Source organism: Accipiter gentilis, chromosome 24, assembly GCF_929443795.1.
Source record: "Accipiter gentilis chromosome 24, bAccGen1.1, whole genome shotgun sequence".
Classification (NCBI taxonomy): domain Eukaryota; kingdom Metazoa; phylum Chordata; class Aves; order Accipitriformes; family Accipitridae; genus Astur; species Astur gentilis.
The window spans coordinates 25,142,713-25,166,240 of NC_064903.1; the positions used below are offsets into that span (position 1 = coordinate 25,142,713).

Below are 23,528 nucleotides of genomic sequence, written 5' to 3' on the forward strand. Positions count from 1 at the left end.
AACATTAAAAGTGCGTAGGGGAGAACTCACCTAGATAGATGTTTTGGTTTTGTTTGTTTTTTTTTTTTTAATGAGGATCCTTCTGCTTGTTCTGAGCAACTATGCCCACACCTTCCATTTTTAAGTTTACAATTAAAGTATTTTTACAAAAGCTAAACAGACTCATGCTAGTGAATGAATTACATGCAGCAGCAACTAGAGCAGTGCACACTTATTACTACAGAGATTTACGAATACCACATACTGGTTTAACATCCATTTTCACTCATTTTGTCATTAAGACTTACATTATATTTGGGTCAACCAAAAAAACCCAAAGAGATTTATAAAATTTTACAACAAACAATAATGTTTAATTCTACAAATGAATAAAGCCAACTACTGCAGCTCAATACAACAACAACAGGACTAACAGTAGTGAAATCATCTATATGTACAATTTAATATATTACTGACATGTAATTCTTACAAAAAAAACAACACCATTAAATAACTTAAACTGGACTGACATCCCATAAAGCATTTGATTTTTGATTCATGAATATAAGGTTATACACTTTTAAGTGACAAATTATGTGAAAGTAATATAGCTAAAGATGAAAGATCAGTAAATCAGAACTCCCAGAAAACACTCTGGCCCCAGCAAAGCACTGAAGTCTACTGCTTACCTCTTGCTGATTGCAGTAGGCCAGGATTTTACCTTCCCACTTTTTTTCCCCTCATCTAGAATTGTAATTTCATGGATTTTATTAAAATATAGTTTCTAGAACTGTTCTCTTACAGTTTTAAAAACATTTTAAATACCATGCTCTCAAAAAGAGCATTTATACAAAGTCTTATATTTACAATATAGACAGTTATGATCAGGTGTTAGTAAGATCAACTCTTCCATGTAAGAAGAAATCTAAGCTTATGCGCTGAAGATTAATGAATGTGTCAGTGTTTTGAATTGGCTTGTAAACATATCTGGAAACAGATGTGGATGACTGAATTATCACTTATAGTAGTTGATTAGGAAAGACTACATCACATACAAAAGTTTCGCTACCTCTAAGGAGGGCTAATCAAGCACAAAATTTGCAAATTATTTCCACAAGGCCACACTGCCCATTCTGTAACTCTATGCATGATAGATGCTAATAGCTTCTTAGAAAAAGACAATTTGCCTTCAAAGTGCCTTAGGGAAATAGTATGCGTTTGTATTGGCATAGCATTCCCATTGTTGAAAAAGGAATTACTCTTATCAGCAAGACAAAAGTTAGTGAAAATTAAAATGACTAGACAAATCCTACAAAAATTACTATCTCCATAAACCACCTCGCACTTCATACAGAAATTTCTGCTCAGTTTTCCACATTAGAAAACATCAAAAACACCTACTAAACCTCTCTTATAATAGCTTATCTTTATAATTGGAGAAAAAGGGAACAAACATTTTTCTACATACGAATATTTAATTCCGTGCAAGATGGAAACATGAGTGCACAATAAACTTCATTTTATACCTAAATAATTTATAAATTAATCCGTTACAAATAAAGCAGGGTCTATAGCAATTATATTGTTACATTTTAAACACATGCAGATGAGTTAACAGCAACATTTTTACATAAAGTTTAGTGCAAGAATGTATCTGCTTAATAAATAGACTAAAGATAACTATGTAATGCTTTGAGGTGTACACACAGTATCTGTGCACATAATAAACTGGTTCTGAAAAGTTGTCCTTGTTTGTCTATAAACTACAAGTGCCCATTTTAAATAAAAAAAGATCCATAATTACTCATGGGCTACTTCCCTGTGACACATGGTGTCACAAACATTGTGGTGAAAATGTAATACTGAAGTTAATCTAGAGATTATTTTTTTTTTTATACACAGTTTTTATACAATCAAGAAAAAGAGATACAATTTGTATCAACAAACAAAAGGTCATTTCTGGTTATTTGAGGCATTGCTCTCAGCTGCTTATACCATGCAAGAGAAGAGAATAAGAATTAATCGCAAATTAAAAATATAAAATGCTGGTTAGTAAGAAATGTTTTTGAAAACTGGTCAAGAGTTAAATCTGTTTTCCCCAACTATTAAAAATGTCTGAAGTTTTATTTTTTCCCATTAACAGAGACAATAACCAACTAATTAAAACTTAAGTTATTTTCAAACACCAAGTGTAAATACAGAATTACCTTCAACTTAACTCATTTTAAATACATAATGACATGGTCATTATATACGTTACCTGTACCAACACAAGAATATTCATCCTGTGTGAAATGATACGGTTATCAAATATCAGTAAATTAGCTGTAGTTGCACCTGTAATTGTAGTTTGTTATTGGTTTGGGGTTCTTTTTAAATATATGACAGGAACATATTTTACACATGATAGAGAGCCCACAAGATATTCTGAATCAAACCAACCATTACAGTAACACAAGTGGAGGAAATGATATAACTTTGTTCCTCAGACAAACAGATAACTAGAAAGCAGCATGCAAGCCATTATCAAAACACCAGAAACAACCCTGACTGCAGCCTCACGTTCCGTGTGTTTCACAGTAAGAAACATTTAGGCAGTGTCACACCTTCTCATGAAGAAACAAAAGGCCATAAACCAGGCCTTCTCAACTTTCATGAAAAAAACTACAGTAGAAGTCAACAAGTCCTAGCTCGAGACATATCGAGTTAGTAATGGTTCGAAATGCTGAAATATACAATGGATTCAAAAAAGGGCGTCCAGTCAGTGCAGCTTAAAAAACAATAAACGCCTCTTTTGGAGACATTTAGCTACAAAGGTTCCCACCCTGAGCAAGATACCAGTTGCGCAAACAATGCCACACAAAATTATCTCACCTGTTGAAACAGGAACTCTAAAAGCCTTCATGAGGCAAATGCACACCTTTGCGTGGATCTGAAGAGCAAAACCAACCAGGCCAGCTTTGCCACAAACCCAAACCGTAGCATCTCTTTTCAAGAGGCAGCCCCCCCCACCCTCCCTTCTCAAGTTGATCTTGTACAGCCATTCTGACTGTTAGCCTCACTTAAACACCATCCTTGCTCCCAGAGGAAGGGCTGTAGTTATTGATGAGCTTCCATGTTAATGCCCAGTTTCCACCGCTTCAGGTTGAGTAATCCAATTTACATAAAACTGACAATTTACGGTCAGCTTGTCTAGTCATCTGGGCTTACTGCACAGTTGAGAGGCAATTCTGAAGAGAGAAGCTACAGTTAAACTTCTTTTAGTTTATTGAATGGCACTCATACCTTCACACTCCTTAATGTTTTGGTCCTAATTTAATAAAATATTTGGCTTCTGTTGGATTGAGCCAATGTATTGGACAATATAATAGATACTTAGACAATATAATAGATACTCAACCTATTGGGGAACAGTTTTGAAATTTAAGTACCAACAACAATATTGACATTCAAAAGCTGAAATCAGTTTTTTCTTTTACAAATTGAGTGCTTTAACTTTTGTCAAGTTTACTTTTTTGTCAGTATTTAATATGCCAGTAAGCAGTGTCAAATGACAAAGCTGAAACCCTAAAAGTCATCTGGGTGTGTATAGAGCATACTTTTAAAGGCCGATTAGATATTTATAAGCAAATTGAAAGTGTACACTAATACATGCAATATAATTGCTAACAGTAATTTTGTAGTAACAGCTTTGAGACACTGAACGTGACATTGTAGTTCTTAATGAGCTATCCATGCAGCAAGGTATGCATTTCCTATAAAATACTATTAAAAAATCCCTATATTTAAAATCTTAAAATTTACAATACAATCAACTCTTATATAGTGCCTCAGCATATGTATGATTGCTACTGTGTACAGAATTTTATACTATCTTAGTAGAAAATATTTACAATAGATTGGCCCCTTCCTTCATCGTTTAAGTTTTCCTCCAGGTCCTATATGCTGTATAGTTTCATTTATCCAAAAGAAGCTGTAATGCTTTAACGCCCTGTTCTTAATTTGGCAACAATCATAGCTGCCAACTGTTGTGCATCTGTCATGTGGGGATTCTTTTCCATCACAGAAAGGACAATGCTTGGAGGGAAAATATTGCAGAGGTTCTTGTATGTTTGATACTGATGTTCTGGGATGATATGGGGTTCCCGCGGCTCACCACATATCCCAATCCAGGGATTCCTCCAGAGTTGCTCCATCTTCTCAGGCATACTTCTTACCATTACAGGTTCATAACAAGGCTGCATGAGGTTGTTACTCAGTGGGTACGAGTGATAAGTGTAAGAGTCTGATGCACATGGTAATGGATCCCAACTAGCATGCTGCTCTCGACAGAGAGGTGGTCTTCTCTGCCTTGTAGGGTTACTTTCATAAAGCCGTGAGTCAGAAACACTGTCCATTCGCGTCATGACCAAGGCACGGCTTGGTTGTGCAGTTGATGGATGAACATTTTGAGGCACAGAGTATTCGCCTGGACAACTGGACCGTGCTCCAACAACTGGATGCTGGGCATGTAGGCCTAAGTGGGAAACTGACTGTTTGCGAAGGGATTGCTTAGGCTCTTCAGTTCCGTAACTCTGAACTCTATTTAAGGCTTCATGGTAACCATGGGAAAAAGGCTGAAGTCGATTTTGCGATGGCAGTCTGTGGATCTTCACATTGTCTTCTGGACTGGCATCTGCTACACCCAGATACAAGTCATTGTAAGAGGAATAAGAATCATTACTTGTATGGCTTAAGCAATTGTCAGGACAGGGGCTTGAGTTTCTAGAATACATCCCCTGGTCCATATCAGCCCCGTAATAATCTGTGTTACGGATACTACTTATGCTCAAGTTGGAGAAATCACTGAGTAAGGAGTAATAGCCATGGTCCCCCAATGAGTCATATTTGGGATACTGGTCAGTATAGCTAACTGAGGTGCCATGGCTATTGGTGACTAGTATAGGAGGATATTGCACACTGGACATATGTTCCAGTGAGGATTTCTGATGCATGAACTGTGAGGAACCTGGCACCGGACTGCTTGCAGAACGAGTATTTAATGCACCAGCTGCATGGCTTTTTGGTGGAGGGAGCGTTGGTACACTTAATGCAGAAACCAGAGACGGGACAGAGCTGGCCTCAGACTTCCGGGCTACTGATAACTTTTCCTCAGGCTCCACAGCTACTGATCTAATGCTTGGATCTGACTGACGTTTTGGGGCAATGCGTTTCACTTCAGAACTGATTTCTCCTTTGGAGCTGGATGGCCCTGTGCCACATTTGGCCAAGGCTCCCTCACTCATAGTTTTCACAGCAGATAATTTGGCACTTATTCGAAGCTCATCCGCTACTGACCTTTGAGGCTGGTTTGCCCGTTCTGGGTGGTAATATTTACATTTGTGCCCATAGGTGCACTTTTTACCTGGAAGAAAAGTGTTTTCAGGTTAAATAAAGCAAAAACTAATCAATACCATCAGCTGCTATCTTTTTTTCTTTATATCTTTCACCACTTCTCAATAGTAATATTTCTAGATTAACCCCCTAAGGAATAATCATATATATTGTATATACAGGCAGTCATAGACTCTGTGACCTGTATCCACTTATATCACTGCACCAAGGGCAAGACACATCACTTTTCTTTCTACTGGCTCATGATTTCAATACTGACAACAAACATACTCAATGCTATATAAAACAAAACTGGTCTAACACAGTTTGTATAGTTATGAATCTCCTTCCTTGAATAAAAACCAGAAGAAAATAGCAAAAAGCTGTGTTATCCACATGGTATATCTGGTAATCCTTAATTTTCTGCTACATTGTGTTTATCAATATGTGTATGAAGGGTATAAAAATGGATGCAGTGCTTGGCTGGCAACACAAAAAATGACACTTTTTTTTTTCCAGCAATGACAAGGTGTTAATTAATTGCTTGCTTCACCTACCTTTGAATACAACAAATCAATCTGACTTAGGCACTTACCATAAGGACACGGTTGTTTCTTATGTTCAGGAATAACTGGCCTTTTCCTTAAGAAATTTTCAAGGCTTGGACCATGGCGTCCTAAAGGATCATCAGGAGGCATAAATCTAAGGGGAAAGAAATTAAATGTGAATTTCAGTTTTTACTGAGGATTCTGAATTACCAAATTTCCTTACTTTTGAAGAAAAAAACATACTTGTCATTCACAAAAGAATACATTAGCAGCCGCTCCTCTATGAACTTCTTCCATTCTGGTTTTTCATTTTGAAGATCCCGATAGTTGTCATTTGATACAATGATGCCATCCGAGTCGAAAGCAAGTTTTACTATGAATCGATCATCATAGCAAACTACTCTTCTTCCCTGAACTCTTCGAGATGGGGTGAAAACAAGAATTTTCTCTTTCTCCAATTTCCGTAAGATTTCTTGATCTGTAAAATAATTTTAGTTAAGCAGCTTTTAAAAAAGTTTTAAAAGAAAGAAATGCAGTCTTTGAAATATGAAACTTCTTGCCCTCTTATCTGAGAAAGTATTTTGTAATTATGTTCATATACGGTCCCCCTTATCATTAAAAAATACCTAGATGCTGAGTGCCATTTGATTTCTGAGGTTTCAAAGCACTGGGTAAATATTCAATATTTAAGCTTCACAACCACTCTACTCCTCTGTAAACAACTGTATATCTTTACTCAATCTTCCTGAACCTGTGAAGAACTCAGTTGTTACTGTATTGCAATAGCCTTCTTGTTAGCCTGGAGTAAAACGTAAGCACCTTCTATGGGTCAAAGCACATGCTGCCTCTTCAGTGTTCAAGATAATCCTACTAAATGAGTCCCTGATCTGATAATACTTATTTTATACTCACCCAGCAACTAAGAATCAGGTCCTATATGCTTAACAATGATTGCTAATGGGAAAATTATGACTACTACTTCTCAAAAGTGTTGCAATGATCCAGTAATGTTACAAAAAAAAGCATTGTTTACAGGTGCAGATACTTAAATGCTTGTTTCCTCACCAGTGAAATCATTGCGTTTTCAAATGAACAGTTGAGTGCAACATCATCGTGCAACACCACATCCACAGCCCAGTATGTAGTACCCATCAGAAAGATAACATGGTTGTGTTTCAATGCAATTCTTTTTTCTTCTTTTTAACCAAGGGGTCAAAGAAAATCTTGATCTGTTACCTGTAATTGGTGCATCAGGTCGGGACTGTTCTTTTCTCCATGCAGGTACAAACACAGTGATATCTTTATGTCCTTTTTCCAGAAACCAATCAACAGCTAGCTGAATTCCCCGACAGGAAAATCCTTCTTTATTCCCATGGCTGAAGGACATGCAAAAGTTTTAGAAACAGCAAGGACAAAAGTTATATTTGGTTTTGTTTTTTGTTGTTATGGTGTGTTTGGTTTGGGGTTTGTTTTTTTTCTTCTAAAGCTACCATGGTCTAAGCATATAAGGGAAACAAAGTCTGTAAAGATAGGTAAACCTTTTTATTAGACCAGCTTACATAACTGGAAAAAAGACAATTGTCCAGAGCTATCCAGCCATCAGATTACAGCAACACTGCTACTTAAAACTCTAGAAATGGTGAAATTTCACTATCCCAAAAGCAAAGACAAATAAACGTTAAGTTTTTCTGCTTTTTAATTTTATTAGCTGAGCTAATGAAAAATATCACTTTCCCCACAAATTGAGCTTACCTTAAATAGTACCATAAAAAGTTATCAATAACAAAAAAGGAATGAACTAACAATGCTGGCTGTCATGGGTGATAGGTGCTTTTAAACATCTAGATTAAAAAAGTACATTAATATTAAGTGTTCTGCATTTTTTACTAGGACTTTTTCTCTTTAAGGGAAAGAAATAACTCTCTCAAAGTTATTTAAGCACACCCCACACACCCCCAATTTGTTTTTCTGAAACAGAAGTCTCTAAAACAGCACACAAATCAGATAAAGGGATTTAATTTTTAGAATGGCTTAAGAAGTTTCTGCAAAGGAAAAAAGAAATTCTTCAAAGGTTTGATAGAAACTAAGGAGAATCTTAATTATGAATCTTTTTCAGTCTACCTCATGGGTACACCTATCTTGATTTGCTAAACGTAGACTGAACTAAAGAATCAGGTTTTAAATCCTCTCAGGAAATAGTTTAGGAATGCCTGAATAATACATAAGCACATATAGAAGAGAAAATGACGACATTTAATTATAATATCCTTAGTAGTTAGTCTACACAGGTAAGAGACACACACAGATCTTTGCATTATGGTTGAATTTCATATTTAGATTCAAGCTGACATTTTCTTCGTCTGAAAAACAGAGTGCATATATTACTGCTACACCACATAATTGAATAATAAAAACTAAGGGTTCTGGTTCTTTTCCATTAATATTGTAACTACTTGAGAAAAAAAAAATTGGTCTGCTCTTTTTACTAAAAAAAAAAAAAAAAAAAAAAAACAAAAAAAAAACCCAAAAAAAAACAAAAAAACAAAACAACCCCCAAACCAAACACAAAACCCCACCAAACAACAACAACGCTCTTTGTTACACACTTACACAATTTGGCTAGCAAAGTGAACTACTTCCAAAATTGCATCTGAAAAGGGTAGACTAGTAAGCCAGCGCTATGCTCCTTGATGCACACTCTTCAAAATGTATTAATTCAATCTTTTTTCCCCTTTTCTCAACATAGCTGCAATTTTTCATCAGCTGTGATAGGAGGAGTGATGCTGCCCAGTTAGTTTGGCACCTACCAGTCATTATTTCTGAAGAGACTTATATGTTAATTTGTGAAGAAAATTAAGTAATTTCTTCAAATTGTTCCATCCATTGCAAAAAGTGTGAACTGAATCACATCAGTGATGCCGTATTGAGGAATGAGATCCTCACCACGAAAAAGTGGTTGAGTGGCCAGGTCAGGGAGGGTTACAGAACGCTGTAAGGGCAGGGGAGGCCATGCGCACCAATGACGCTCCCTATTAGAAAAAAACCACAAGGGGCCTAGGTAGCAGTGCTGAGCAGAAGATACAGGAGAGAACTGCTATAGCAGCCCTGAAGCGTGTTGGCAGTCCACACAGTTGGCTGTAATTAAGGAGGCTTTGTGGTGCTATATAATGCTAGGTACTCCTCCCACTACTTGAAGCAGCCAGCATTTGACTGTACAAAGTGGCATCCAGCTGCTGCACCATCCTGTTCCAAGCTGTTAGTTCTGTGTAGCATCCCCCAAAACTGTTTACTTCAAGAAAATTTCAATACTGAAAATGGAAATGGTTCCATTTTCCATATAAAGCCACTTTTCAGTTACAACAGACACACTTTACCATAAAAGCAAGGCCTCCACTTGCATTATCAATAATTGCGGTATTTTTAAGCATGAGAAGTGTATAACCCTTGCACTTTCCAGATATTCTCAGTCTGTAGAGCAGATGCTGCACAAGTAAGAGATTTGCATCTTATTAAAATTGTCTTCAGCATTATTCTATAGATTATCATTCAAAATTTTACTTCAATAATGTTGTTGTTATTATTATTATTATAGAACAACATCACAGATTACTGGACCATAGCAAGATGCATGCTCTTCCTGTCTCAAAACGTTAAATAGAGTAACACTGAAACAGACCAAAGGTAGACAGATCTAGTACCATCTGTATGACTAAGGCCTACGGATCACTAGCGTGGTCCAAATTCTTGCAACTTAAATAATGAATACAGAAGCTGCAATGTTGCTAAAGCATTTTCCTTAGATTTTTGTACATTTCAGATGCATAAGCATTTTGTTACGAGTTGGAATTGATGATCCTTATGGGTCCCTTCCAACCTGAGATATTCTCTGATTCTTTAAATAAATAGAGCATCAGTTCTAAGCTATACAACAGTAAAGAGTACACGCAGACTTTTCTCCAGTTGCTGCCACATTATGCTCAGCAGTAATTCAAGCAGTACAGAGACTACAAATTCAACAAGCACAGAAAAAAAAAGGAAAGAAAAAAGTTAAATTCAATATTGGTGATGTTGCTTTATAGAAACATCTTTTGGATTGATGTAACCACAACTTGGGACTGGAAAATCCAGTATATAAAATATTCTTGTAGGATTTGGGGGGTTTATGTATTTCAAAACTCATAGAGTACTCAATACACCCATAAAAATCTGAATTTTCTTAATACATAGATAAAAAAGATCACAAATTCTTTTAGAGCAGAAAGCTGAACTAAAGGAAATCTATTGTGCAAACACGACCTGAAGAAAGCTTGGTATCACTGATGATTAAACAGACTGTTTAAAGAACTCCCTCATAGAAAATAATACTTTCTCAATGACAAACAAATCATTGGCTAGCTGAATTGTGTATTATACAGACATGCTCAAAATTGGCATGGGACAGGTATCTCTTGAGTTACTGTTAACCCAAGCAGCCAAATGCACTTGTGTACACACATCTGAAATGACAAAACACCATAGCCGTGCAAGTCAGCACATTTAGCTCACGCATATCCCTCTATTGACACAGATAAATTGCTTTGAATTCTAAGCAGGCTTGATCAGCAGGAGCTCAAATAACCTGAAGTCCACTGCACATCATCAGCATAACTGCATGTCATTTTAGAAAGAATCAAGTCTTCCTCCCCTATTTGGTTGCCTCTGGACATTAAAGAAAAATAATTTTCAACATTGTTCAAGGACTTCAAAAAATTAAACCCATTCAAACAAAAGCACACTACAGCTAGATTGCTAGAACAAAAGATTTGAGGTGAGAACTTAGTTTGAAAAAGGGGGAGAAGGAAATTGGAACACAGATTACATATAAAGGAGTAACAGCATAATTAAAAGCCTGGACTAAAGAGTCCATAAAAAGAGATGTATTATCAGTGTAAAATATACTACGTGACTTAAAATGACTTTGCCATCAATACTGATTTTTCTTATAAATATTTTAGTGATTTATTCTTTTCAAATGTTGTGACAGGGAGACCCACCTCATAGCCACATTGCTTCCATCAATGACAATTGGCCTCAAGTTATCACTGTTATCCACAACTTCATCTTCAAGTGACAATTCAGGGCTTGCTATTTCCTTTGGGCAAGGGCCTCTTGGTACCAGAGTACTGGTGGTACTGCTGGCACTGCTTTGTCCCTCTGATTCACTTTTGTTGCCAAGTCTCACAAGCTCTGCCAGAACATCATTGATGAGTGCATCTGCTCCCAATTTATTCAGTACAGCCTGGATCTGATCTCCTGCATACCCAAGCTTTAAAGCAAAATCCATTTTAGCTTGGTATTCCTTGTCCAAATTTGTTTTGCATTCGTCTAGCTTCAAGTCTTGTGTGATACTGCTCTGTGAAAAACTTGGGCGATCCAAACAAGGGGACCGACAGAGTGGCCGATGTGGTTTAGTGGAAACCTCCTTTTCTCTCCACTGAGTATTGCTACAGCTGCTTCTGAAGTATGGTTGCTCAGGTTCACTTTCTGAGCTCGTCCATTCCTCAGATTCAGCACTGCATTCCCCAGCGTCTTGTTCCACATTTCTGTCTTCTCTGGAGTGCCTCTTCTCCATTTTCAGCTTCCCTACCATAGACCAGGCCGTCATCACGTTCAGCTTCCAGCCAGAGAGCTCAGTTCTCTTTCATTTCCAAAGCCACCTGGAATTCATACTCAATTGCATTGTGTTGGCCAATTAAAAGTTTACACGAGGCTGGAGTTAATTTGCCTTGCTTATTATGTTCTGGCATAAACAACACCAACATGAAGTTCCTTCAAAAAAAAATAAAAAAAATTAGCTTTTGACAAATTCTGCGAAATACTCAAATGCAATGATTTTGTTTACAAGTCAGTAGAGGTCCCTAGTCATTCACATTTCTGTGTAAAAATTGTTCATAATAAAGCATATAATTATGTTGTCTCTTTAATAACAAATTAAACTCTCTTTCCCTCCCCCAGTTACTCTATGTACAAAAAAAAAATTACACTTCCCACACAATAAACTTACAGCTGGAATTAATGGAGTACCTCAGTAATATTTAAAGATAATAAAACAGAAAAGCGTGATCCACCAATTTCACTAGAAACCTGTCTATACAGCCTTCTACTGCAGGAACAGCCTATCTGTATCAGGAACCACTATGTGGAGTTTCAGTATGCATCAAATTTAACACAAACCATTTCAGCCTCTTTCAGTAAGGATTTACTATCAAAACCAGGATAGAAGACAAGTTAAATTTACTGCAAGCAAGCTGGCTGCTAGACATGTAAAGGACAATAACAAGATGCACAAAACACGACTATCATCTTGTGCTCCATTTACTATACCCACTGCACTGAAAATTCCAAAATCAAGGATGGATATTACTGCATTTTGTCCAAAAGTCAGGATAGACATTCATAATTCTTGTCTTATACTAGAAGAAAAATTGTTCAAGGAAATTCAGTGAGAGGTCTGACAAACTAGAAGTTTCAAGTGACCTGTGAAGGGACAAACTGACGTCATGGAGCCTTTGGAAAATAGTTTTTAAAAGGAATTGCACCTACAGCAGTGCATGTTTTAGATAAAATGGTAAAATAAGACCTAGATATAAATGCAGGTAATGGGAGAAAATTGATTACCAAAGTAATTAGCTAGAGGCCTACTTTCAGAAAGCTGCAAGTCCCACTTTGCTCTTCTCTGTAAAACAGCAGACTTGAGAATGCAGGATCCAGAGTGAATAACAAAAAATAATGATATAATAGTGTCCTGGTTTCAGCTGGGATAGAGTTAATTTTCTTTCTGGTAGCTGGTATAGTGCTGTGTTTTGGATTTAGTATGAGAAGAATGTTGATAACACACCGATGTTTTCAGTTGTTGCTAAGTAGTGTTTAGACCAAGTCAAGGATTTTTCAGCTTCTCATGCCCAGCCGGCAAGAAGGCTGGAGGGGCACAAGAGGTTGGGAGGGGACACAGCTGGCACAGCTGACCCAAACTGGCCAAAGGGATATCCCATACCATGTGATGTCATGCCCAGTCTATAAACTGGGGGGAGTTGGCCTGGGGGGGGGGAATCACTACTCAGGAACTAACTGGGCATCGGTTGGCAAGTAGTGAGCAATTGCATTGTGCATCACTTGTTTTGTATATTCCAATTCTTTTATTATTGTTATTATTACCATTATTTTTTTCTTCCTTTCTGTTCTATTAAACTGTTCTTATCTCAACCCAGAAGTTTTTAGGTTGGGTTTTTTCCCCCCGATTCTCTCCCCCATCCCACTGGGTGGGGGGGAAGTGAGTGAGTGGCTGCGTGGTACTTGGTTGCTGGCTGGGGTTAAACCACGACAAATAGTCTTGAAGAAACCATTTATTTTAAATCCACTTTCTCATTTTGATAAATCCTGCTTTTCTTAAAGTCACATCTTTTAGATGTAACTACAGACAAAGAGAAGAAAGACTGAAAGGTAGAAAAATGAAAAGGTGCCAAATTTCTGAAAGAGCATGGTTTTAAAGCTGCATCTACTACAGAGACTTCAGACTACATCTTTGCTGACAGAAGAAGCATGAGAAGCATGATCCCGGATTTAAACAGCAGTCAAAGAAGAAAGACCTAGTATTGACACCAGTTTTCTAATATACCTTTAACAGTATAGCCAGATACCTTTGTGTTCTGATGAATGTTGTAGATATAAGCTGTGGATGCATGAAAAGATCTTTCCTAGTATTCCTATGAGAATTTTTGTGACACAAAATAGGCATGACTTTAGCACTGGAACAGAGATTGCTCAAAGATGTGCTTTCCTAATATAAGCTCCTCATGCACCCAAAAAAGAAGTAAAAAAAAGAAATTGAAAGTGTAACTCATGTTTTTTGGGAGGGCTGTTGGTCACTAGTGTAGTGTAACTAAGAATAAATTTATATATCTTTCATGCACCTTTTTAATCTCCTCTCACATCTATTCCACTCTGTCAGGCTATAAGCAAGCATTAAAAGACAACAAAATTTTCCTCAAAAGAGCATAAGCACTAAACCAAGTACATTAATTATTTATATACAGGACATTATCAAATATACTTGTATTCAAAAGCTTTTTAAAAATCTGATTGCTATCTCCCCAAGAGACTGCAGTGGCTCTTATTTAATTACCGTGGTCTACCAAAACAGCAAACAATGGAAGAAATACTCCCTTAATGTACAGCAGTGTAACTTCCTTTATGTACAGGAATGCCAAATCTAGGGACTAAAAATAAGTATTGGACTTGTGGGGAAAGTTACATCTAGTGTAGCTAGAAGAAGAGCATCTCTGACATTGTTCATTTTATTATTTATTTCATTTTCTTCCTAAAAAAAGAACTTTAAATTTTTCCACAGAACAAAGTTCAGTAGATACTGAAATCAAGAGAAAAATAATGGAAATGCTGACATGTGTGAACATATTCATTTAGTGTTGTAAAACAACAAATATAAGTAAAATAATTACCTTAAACAGGCCAAACAGTAACATTCCACAAAACTGCACTCTAATTTATGCTCTTATACATCTCACTTGGCTGTGTTAAATCTACATACTGGTGGAGATGGTAGATATATATCCAGAATACAATGAACTTCAACCCACATTTCCAGTGACACTGGGAAGTACCTACCTACTAAAGGCAGGTATTTGTAGAATAGGTATGTTTACAAATGAGCAATTTTAGGTATCTTAGATTGAAATTTTATTTATTTGTGTGCTTTGCTTGCTTTGGGGATAAAGATTTTTCAGATTCTGTTGAAAAGAGTGGCCAAGATGGAATTACTTCATTACAGTAGGGGGGGAAAGGTTTAGAAGAAAAAGATACAATATTCTAAAATATAGTCCTAGTTCTCATATCATGTGAAGAACAGTCTGAAAATTTCTTTTGATGAATATGAACAGCAAGATTTTCAGCTACAACTGGGTCATTCTTAAGTAAGCAAGAGAATTACATAGCAAAGGTGGCTAGCTTGACTGAAACCATTAACAGTCTCACAATTACTCCAAACAGTGCCAAATGTAATGACCCTCACTTGTTCATGCTCTTTTTGTGATGCACTGTATTGGTTTTGTCTGGCAAGGTTTTGGTAGCGGGGGGGGGGGGGGGGATGTTACAGGGGTGGCTTCTGTAAGAAGCTGCTGGAAGCTTCCCCTGTGTTCGAGAGAGAGCGAGCCCATACCAGCCGGCTCTGAGACGGACCCGCCGCCGGCCAAGGCCAAGCCAATCAGCAATAGTGGTAACACCTCTGTGATAACATTTTTAAGAAGGAAAAAAAAGTTGGGACGGAGAGAAACAGCTGCCGGGAGTGAGGAGTGAGAACATGTAAGAGAAACAACCCTGCAGACACCAAGGTCAGTGAAGAAGGAGGGGGAGGAGATGCTCCAGGCGCCGGAGCAGAGATTCCCCTGCAGCCCATGGGGAAGACCCTGGTGAGGCAGGCTGTCCCCCTGCAGTCCAGGGAGGTCCACAGTGGAGCAGATATCCACCTGCAGCCTGTGGAGGACCCTACGCCGGAGCAGGTGGGATCCCGAAGGAGGCTGTGACCCTGTGGGAACCCCACGCTGGAGCAGGTTCCTGGCAGGACCTGCAGATCTGTGGAGAGAGGAGCCCACGGAGCAGGTTTTCTGGCAGGACTTGTGACCCCGTGGGGGACTCACGCTGGAGCAGCGTGCTCCTGAAGGACTGCACACCGTGGAAAGGACCCATGCTGGAGCAGTTCGTGAAGAACTGCAGCCCATGGGAATGGCCCACGTTGGAGAAGTTCGTGGAGGACTGTCTCCTGTGGGTGGGACCCCACGCTGGAGCAGGGGAAGAGTGTGATCAGCCCTCACCCTGAGGAGGTGAAGCGGCAGAAAATAACATGTGATGACCATAAACCCCATCCCTGTCCCCCTGTGCCGCTGGGGGGGTTTGGTGGTGAAATCCGGGAGTGAAGTTGTGCCCGGGAAGAAGGGAGGGGTGGTGGGAAGGTGTTCTGAGATTTCGTTTTATTTCTCATTACCTTGCTCTGGTGATTTGTAATAAATTGAGTTAATTTTCCCAAATTGAGTCTGTTTTGCCCGTGACGGTAATTAGTGAATGATCTCTCCTGTCCTTATCTCGACCCGCAAGCTTTTTGTTATATTTTTCTCTCCCCTGTCCAGCTGAGGATGGGGGAGTGATAGAACGGCTTTGGTGGGCACCTGGTGTTCAGCCAGGGTCAACCCATCACATGCACATACACGCAAACACACACACATATGCCTGTAGAGAAGGCTGCTCAAAAGCCTAGTTTCCGTAAGAAATCAAGCTAATTAAAGAAAATGCTAATAATTTATATAAAAAAAAACCTAAAAGGCCAAGTTTTGAGTCAACCAACAATATTTTTTAATAAAGAACCACCATATTCTAAGTCCTTTAATCAACATGGAATAAAAACACAGTTTTCTTGCATTTGAATGGAAATTCCAATGTTTGATTATACTTCGGTTTAGGTTAGACTTAGATTAGGTTAGATTTAGATATTTGCTGTTCTTTAATATTATGCATTCAAAGAGTATCCCTCTAAATACTTAGATATCATTATTATTACAGTACTCTCTATTTTCATTTGAGGTAACTTTCTCTCACATAGCACCAATAGCAGTATATTTACAACGCAAGTACTTGCCAACATAGATGTATTAACCAGCTTAATCTGGAATGGATTTTAATTAGGTCTCACGTATAACCTTGTACCTTGCCAAAACTAAAAGGGTATAAAAAATGATAATGAAAGAAGATTAAAAAAACAGGTTTTAACACACTGCACCCCCAGCATACAAAATACTACAACTAAAGAACACTTTACAATACCTGTGGTAACATGCATTTTCTTCAAATTTATGACACTGTACTGCTTTGGCACTGGACAAAAACCAGTGTGATTCCGTTTGTCCAAGTTTAAAGATCTCCTTTCTTTTTCCCAAGTTGTCATAATTTCTTTAAATGTAACGTCACAAGAATGGTTTTGGCTTTTGTTAAACATATCATGCTTGTTTTTCCACCTCTAATAAATAATCCTAACCCCTCTGCCAGTGGAAATCTCATAAGAATGATCAGCCAAAGGTTCTTAAGACTGGAAAAAGCCTTTAAAGTATGATGAAGAGAAAGGAAGTTGTTTAGGTTTTCAAATTTATTGTTAACTTCTTCATTGGTTTTATTTCAACAAATGATTTTCCAGAAGTAAACCATTTAAGCCAATTTTTAGAGGACCAAATTTACATTCTTTTATAAATACTTAAATTTTAATTTAAACTACAGGCAAAGTAATGTTCCTTCCCAACTGGAAAATAAATGAACTGGACTCACTCAAAGAAACTATGATATGCCCTCCCCCGCCCCCCCCCCAACTTTCCTTTTTTTTTTTTTGCTAAATGACAACTATACAAGTTTTGCTCCTAATTTTTCCCTCTTTCTTAGCTGAAAAATAATATATCTTGTCTGCATATAAACTGATTTCACCATTTTGTTGCATTGTCCTAGTTCCACATACATATCTCTAGTTTTCTGTCATTTAACATCATATAGGCAATTTATCATAAATTTCATTTGTCCTTCCCTGAATGTAAGATCTTAATTTAACAAGAAGATAGTTTGATCATAGTCAGATCTAAATAATCTTGAATTCAAAAGCTCTTTAAAATATAAATGAAGAAATACAATTCTAAGAACAATTTCTGTCACTGCTGCTGACATACTCACTTCTTGTCGCCCTTACAAAGAAAGCGGCCCAGGTACAATCCGGGTTAGGAAGCAGTGTTGTGTATCTAGAAGGACTGCTCTCTGCCAGTCCCGTGCTGTGGTTTACTATTCTTTGGTCGCTAGTGATAGATTGCTGGACCTGTTATGGAAAGCTTACTCTATGGAAACACCCACTTCTATGACTCATCTTGGAGTTTCTTGCCTTTTTTTTTTTCATTCATGTCAGCCTTTGGTTGAAAGTCACTAACTAGGGAAATTTTAGCTGTCTCATCCCTCTCTTGCATAGCAGTGGAAAATATTTGGTCTGTGATGTAATGATCACCATTATCTTTCAAATATTTGAGATGGGAATTAAAAAATCCACTACAAAAGAAATAAATCTCTCATAATCCTCAAACTATTTAAAAATTAGATCAGTGTTTTATAAAAATCTCTTCTTCATATCCATCTAGGATCTTGTGAACAAAGCACTGAAAGTCAAAAGGTCCTGTCTGTACCAACTCTAGTCATTTCTACCAAGATATACCAGATCTTTCACAAAAAAAGATACAGTATGTAGACTTTCAACTTCTGGAAAAGTAAGGAGTTTTTCCCCTTTAAACACCCAGCACGCAAAGTCCATTTCTGAAGAGGCAACTTTTGACAAATAGTTTAGATAACCTGTTTTAGCATCAACTGCCATGTTGACAGAAAACAAGGCAGGCAGTCTCTAGAGCCCATCTCTACAACCCTCTACACTTTTCTACAAAGAGCTCCTAGGAAACAAGTCAGCTTGCACTGAAGCCTCTCCACCCTTAGCCAGTTGGTCCATCTGTGCAACTTAACGTTCCGCTGCATCCACAGACTTGGGATGTTGTAGGATTTGCTCCCAAATGCGTAAGGTTAAGACTCTCAAACAATGAGGGTCATCTCATTGTTGGCTCAGGAGCACCAAAACAAACAAACAAACAAAAAATCCAACAACAAAAAAACAACAACAACAGAAATATTACAGCACAGGACCAAGTTTTCCCACTGACCTTTGAAAGAGGGCACCTAGGAAGGAAGAAGTATTGTGTTGCTCCTAAGCCAGCAAGCATAGTGGAATGAAGAACTGAGCAAGAGAAAGCAGCAGCAGCACCTACCACTACTTTAAAACAGCACCCTTCTTGACACCCTCCAGATTAGAAATCAGACTTGAAGTACCATCCTTCAGCTACAAAAACAGCACTATGGTCTCTCCCTCATTTCTTCATAGCACTGAACACTCCAATCTATACCCTATTGCAACCCCTGGAACTACCTATAGACCCACAATTATCACTATAGATTTACCACATGTGTTCACAGACTATGATCCAGAGCCCATCTACAGAAACTGATTACAACTTGTCCCCAAACTGCAGTTGTGGTTTGTTTTTTTGTTTTTGTTTTTTTTTTTTTTTTTTTTTTAAATAAATCTGCAGTCCTATTCTGAAGCCCAGGATCACTACAGTACAGATAGTATCTCTTTTTAGTCAGTCAGTATTTTGATCTAACAAGCCTGTCAGTCACTGCCTTTGTCAATACCAGCAATGCAGACGTAATCAGTACCACCACTCTGAAAAGGCTCAGATGCCCTGTTCTTGGAAAGCTGAGGTCTCTGCTCTGTACCACTATGTCTGAAACCGTATTTGGTCTCAGTTTATTTCTGACTTACAGTTAAGTACCTCTACTTGCTATCATTACCTCTCTACCTAGAGTGTGGCAAGCATTCAGTATATAATCCCTTCTTAGTGGACCACACGGTTCTCCTTCAAATAAAGGAGACATCTATTATGTAGGCATATCAGGGAAATGACTTTTCTCTATGTTCAAAGCATTTAAACTCAGTGGCTTGAATTCACCACCTATCTCAACTGTACAACCGTTTCCTTTGCAACAGTCAAACTAAAGAAATTGCTGATTAAAAACTCTAAGTGGGAACTTACAAAGTTCCTTTAGAAGAAGATTGATGCTGGCAGAAAATAAAGAATGAATGAGATACTGATCAGATTCTGTCTTGCTACCTCAAATACAAAAAGGGCCCAGGGAAGAGTTGTGGCAACTGCTCTTTAAACCTTCTCACAGGAAAGGTGAAATGGTGTTAAGCAGGCACAAGATTAACATTTTATCTTGACATTAAGTCAAGTCCAAGTCATCCATTTTTTTCTGCTCTTACAATTTCTAATACATTTTTGAGCAAGTTTTGGATTTTTTAATTAAGCTTTTCATAAGTAGCTTGTCTTGCCTTCCTCTCACCACTTCTTCAACTAAAACAGGGTCCTTGCTTCACTGTTTGTATCTGTTGCCATTGAAGCCTAACCTAATAAAGAATTTTAAAACACATTTATAGTTGCTAGCATTGTTTCCTGCTTCCCATGCTGCTTATAGATTCTTAAGTATCACTTGTCAAATACATGCCATATAATGTTCCAAATAACTATTGTTTCTGTTCAAGAAAGCCTGAGCAGCTGCATACCCCCAGTTCCAGCCATTAGCAAGGCTAAGCATGTAATCTCAGGTTACGCACACAACCACACACATATATACAGCACACATACATGGCCAACAGACACACTCAGCACTCACACAAATGCAAGCAGTACCAATGGCCTCATGTTGTTCCCCTCTCTGGCTGATAAAGACAAAGGTCCATTAGTGGGAAATACATATATATATAGGTATTGGGGTTACGTGGCAAGATTTTGGTAGCAGGGGGGCTGCTTCTGTGAGAAGAGACCAGGAGCTGACCCCATGTTGGACAGAGCCAGTTTCAGCCAGCTCCAAGATGGACTCATCGCTGGCCAAAGCTGAGCCCATCAGCAATGCTGGTGGCACCTCTATCTCCCTCAGTCTCCCCTGTTACATCCTCCTCAGACACACACACACACACACACACACTCCCCGAACCAGGACTCTCAGTTGACCCCCAGACCTTACAGTCTCTGCAGCAGCTGGCCTGGACCTTCCAGTTGTCTCACTCCAGAGATATACACATATACATGGCTTCCTAACCACTTAAACATCTTGCTAGCTAGTTCAGCTTGATGCTTGCTAGCGATCATGCACCAACATGCATATCCTCCACTTGCTTGCACCACAGACACATAGGTCCCTAGAGAGACCTTGACGCAGCAAAATAGTTAGAAATGGAGTTTAATGTGAAGAAAGGACAGTGTGCTGACCAAGTTCATGACATGGCCAGACAAGCATACTGATCAACAACCCCTTTAAAGGCAACCTGTCCCTTTTAACCCCTTCTCCCTCTATTTTCCCATGGTGGGTCCTTCACAGATCAAACCGAAGCCTCCATTCTCTCCCCTGACCCCTACAATGTCTTTGATTCCTGCCCCAGACTGCCCAAGTAGTATGCAATCACAAAATGCTCTTTCTTCGCATCCCCCAACCGTGTCCCATACCCCCTCAGCCTGTGAGATGGTCCAGAGAGCCTCTACCATTAGTCGACCCATCATGTTGGGTGTCACCTCCAGAGCACAGGGCTGATGGCTCTCCTATGACAGCCCCCGGAGAAGCCTGTGCTGGGCCACCATTTCTCTGTGTTATTGGGGTTCCCCTGCCTGCCATTGTGACCCCATGCTCCTTTGTGGTTCTGGAGATGAGCTTTTTATCACACTCTAACAGTTTATTTCAAACATTTCAGGCAAGATGCATTTTTATTATTATTATGTCTATATAAATATCTACATTTTTGCTACTTGAGCTAAGTAATTTGTTACAAGTATTTCTGTCAGAATGTTTTCCATATAGCTGAAAGAACCATGACCAAGAGGACAATCAAACGATATTCTAGCATCATAATAAACAAAAGCTTAGAAGAGGTTCAAACAGCAAAAGCTAGATCTAGTACTAAACTCCTAATATACATAATAACATTTACATTGCAGTTCTTTAAATATCAAGTGAAATATTACATGATTACACACATTTCTCTCAACTTAAATACCACGTTTTGTCCAAACATTGTAATTTTGCCTTTAAATTCTTTTTAAAAAGATTTAATAAAGTACAAAATGCAAAAATACAATGCAAAGAACTTAACATCTGAATTAAAGTACCTCCGTTACTGAGTTACGAGACTATCTTTCTTACTAGTAACTGCACAAAGCACACATCTCATGTGGTGCACTTAAACCTTCAAACTTCCATGTTTTGTAAAGGAAACAGCTAAAGCCCTATATATTCAACTTCTTCTCTAACAATGGCATCAGGTCCCACATGATTAACTTTTTGAATCAGCCAAGTCACCACTGAGTTTTTCTACAATAAAAGAGATGGAGTAAAGGTAATAACCAAACTTTAAAGTGATAGCTTGTATGTAATATGCATAATTTGTACACATATAGTCCTAAAAGAAAGTACATGCAAAAATATAAAGTTGGGTCTTTTTAAATAAAAGATCATTTGGTAGTTCACATTTTCCACATCCATATGAAAGCAACTCCCAACTATTACTTTTCTTCCTGCTTCCCACTTTAAGTGAGAAAGATAATAATTTCTTTGATACATGTAAAACCAACCACAATCAACCACATCTCCGAGAGAACTTCCAGTCAGCAGCAACATATGTATGCAATTAACTCACTGGCATTTAGAGTAAAAAAACTCAAAGCTGCAATAATATGGTTTGTTTGTTTGTTTTTCCACACTGCACTTCTCAAATTCAAACACATCATCTTGCAGAGTACTGACAGTAATGAAGAATTTATTTTCTTTCTGATTTACATTGTCTAGCTGTGATAAGTACAGCTGAACCTAGGGACCTCAATCAGTTCCTATTCTATTCTGACTATATAGTCCCCACCCAAAAGAAAATACAATCTGGAATTATGGTGACTGGCTATGGATGAATTAAACAAGTGAAAACTCGAGTATCAGAAAGATTACATGAAACATTTTGGTATTGTTTCAGTTCACTGTTTGTCCAGACACCTTTGGAAGGTAGTACTTTGTGGGCACACACTAAGGGAGTTTATGGAGAGGTTTTAAAGGGGCAAGTGGAAAGAAATTATGCATTGAATATGCACCTGTGCAAACATACACCTCAAAACAAGCAGCTTAGGAAAGGATCTCAGTACAAAGTGAGAGCCTGGATAAATGTTTTGGTGGATTAACAGAAACAGAAGACTTTATCTCAGCCATCTCCCTGGCCATAACACTGAGAAATCTCAGAAATAGTCTGGCTGCATGGGTCTAAGAAGATAGCCAAGTCTAAGAGAACTCCTAGATTTCAGGCCCACATATCCAGGAGAAATGAAAGCAGTGTTTCAGCCATTTTCAGTTTAAATTAGAAGCTGAACTTTTAGGGGGAACTGTAAAATTCTATTCAAGTCAGAAGTTTGAGCAAAGGGAGAGATCTGCAGATGAGAAATTTGTGAAGCAAATAAACAGTTCAAGCCATTTGAATTAACTCCCCAATAACATGGTACAGAATAAAGACTGAAAGGAAACAGTGATGAGACTCTGGGACCCTTTACAGAAGAAAGAAGGATGGGAAGAGGCGAGGATAAAGTGAAGAGACAAAGTGATAATCTCAAATCTGCATATACAAAGTTAGTCTGCAAACAGGGTATATCTTTATCAGGGTAGCATCACACTGAATAGTACAGGAATGAACTGTGGATTACATTTAATCTAGTGCAAGCAATTCATGCATCATCTAGAGTAAAATGACAGCTTTCAGGCAAAGTCCTTGGACAGGGAAATCTTAGTTGAGCTCTATTTTTGGAAGCAATAGGTGATCCATTGAGAATTCTCTATTATCTCACTGCCTTTATGCTCACTTTGCCCTTAGGTGTACAGAAAAAAGAAAAAGTACTAATAATCAGTTTACAGAACTATCCTTGCAGATAATTT

General features: G+C 38.1%; 1 protein-coding gene across 12 annotated transcripts in view; it reads right to left on the reverse strand.

The window, feature by feature from the left end:
• Positions 1-457: 457 nt before the first annotated feature.
• Positions 458-23,528, reverse strand: part of ZC3H12B (zinc finger CCCH-type containing 12B) — a 74,158-nt gene continuing 51,087 nt past the window's right edge. For all 12 annotated transcript variants that reach the window (XM_049827871.1, XM_049827872.1, XM_049827866.1 and 9 more), the window contains 5 exons: positions 10,934-11,708; positions 7,137-7,276; positions 6,144-6,378; positions 5,948-6,054; positions 458-5,383 (listed from right to left, as the gene is read on the reverse strand). In XM_049827871.1, the coding sequence (XP_049683828.1) occupies positions 3,963-5,383; positions 5,948-6,054; positions 6,144-6,378; positions 7,137-7,276; positions 10,934-11,544 (2,514 nt within the window). In that variant the 5' untranslated portion in view covers positions 11,545-11,708 and the 3' untranslated portion in view covers positions 458-3,962. The remainder of the gene's footprint in view (positions 5,384-5,947; positions 6,055-6,143; positions 6,379-7,136; positions 7,277-10,933; positions 11,709-23,528) is intronic.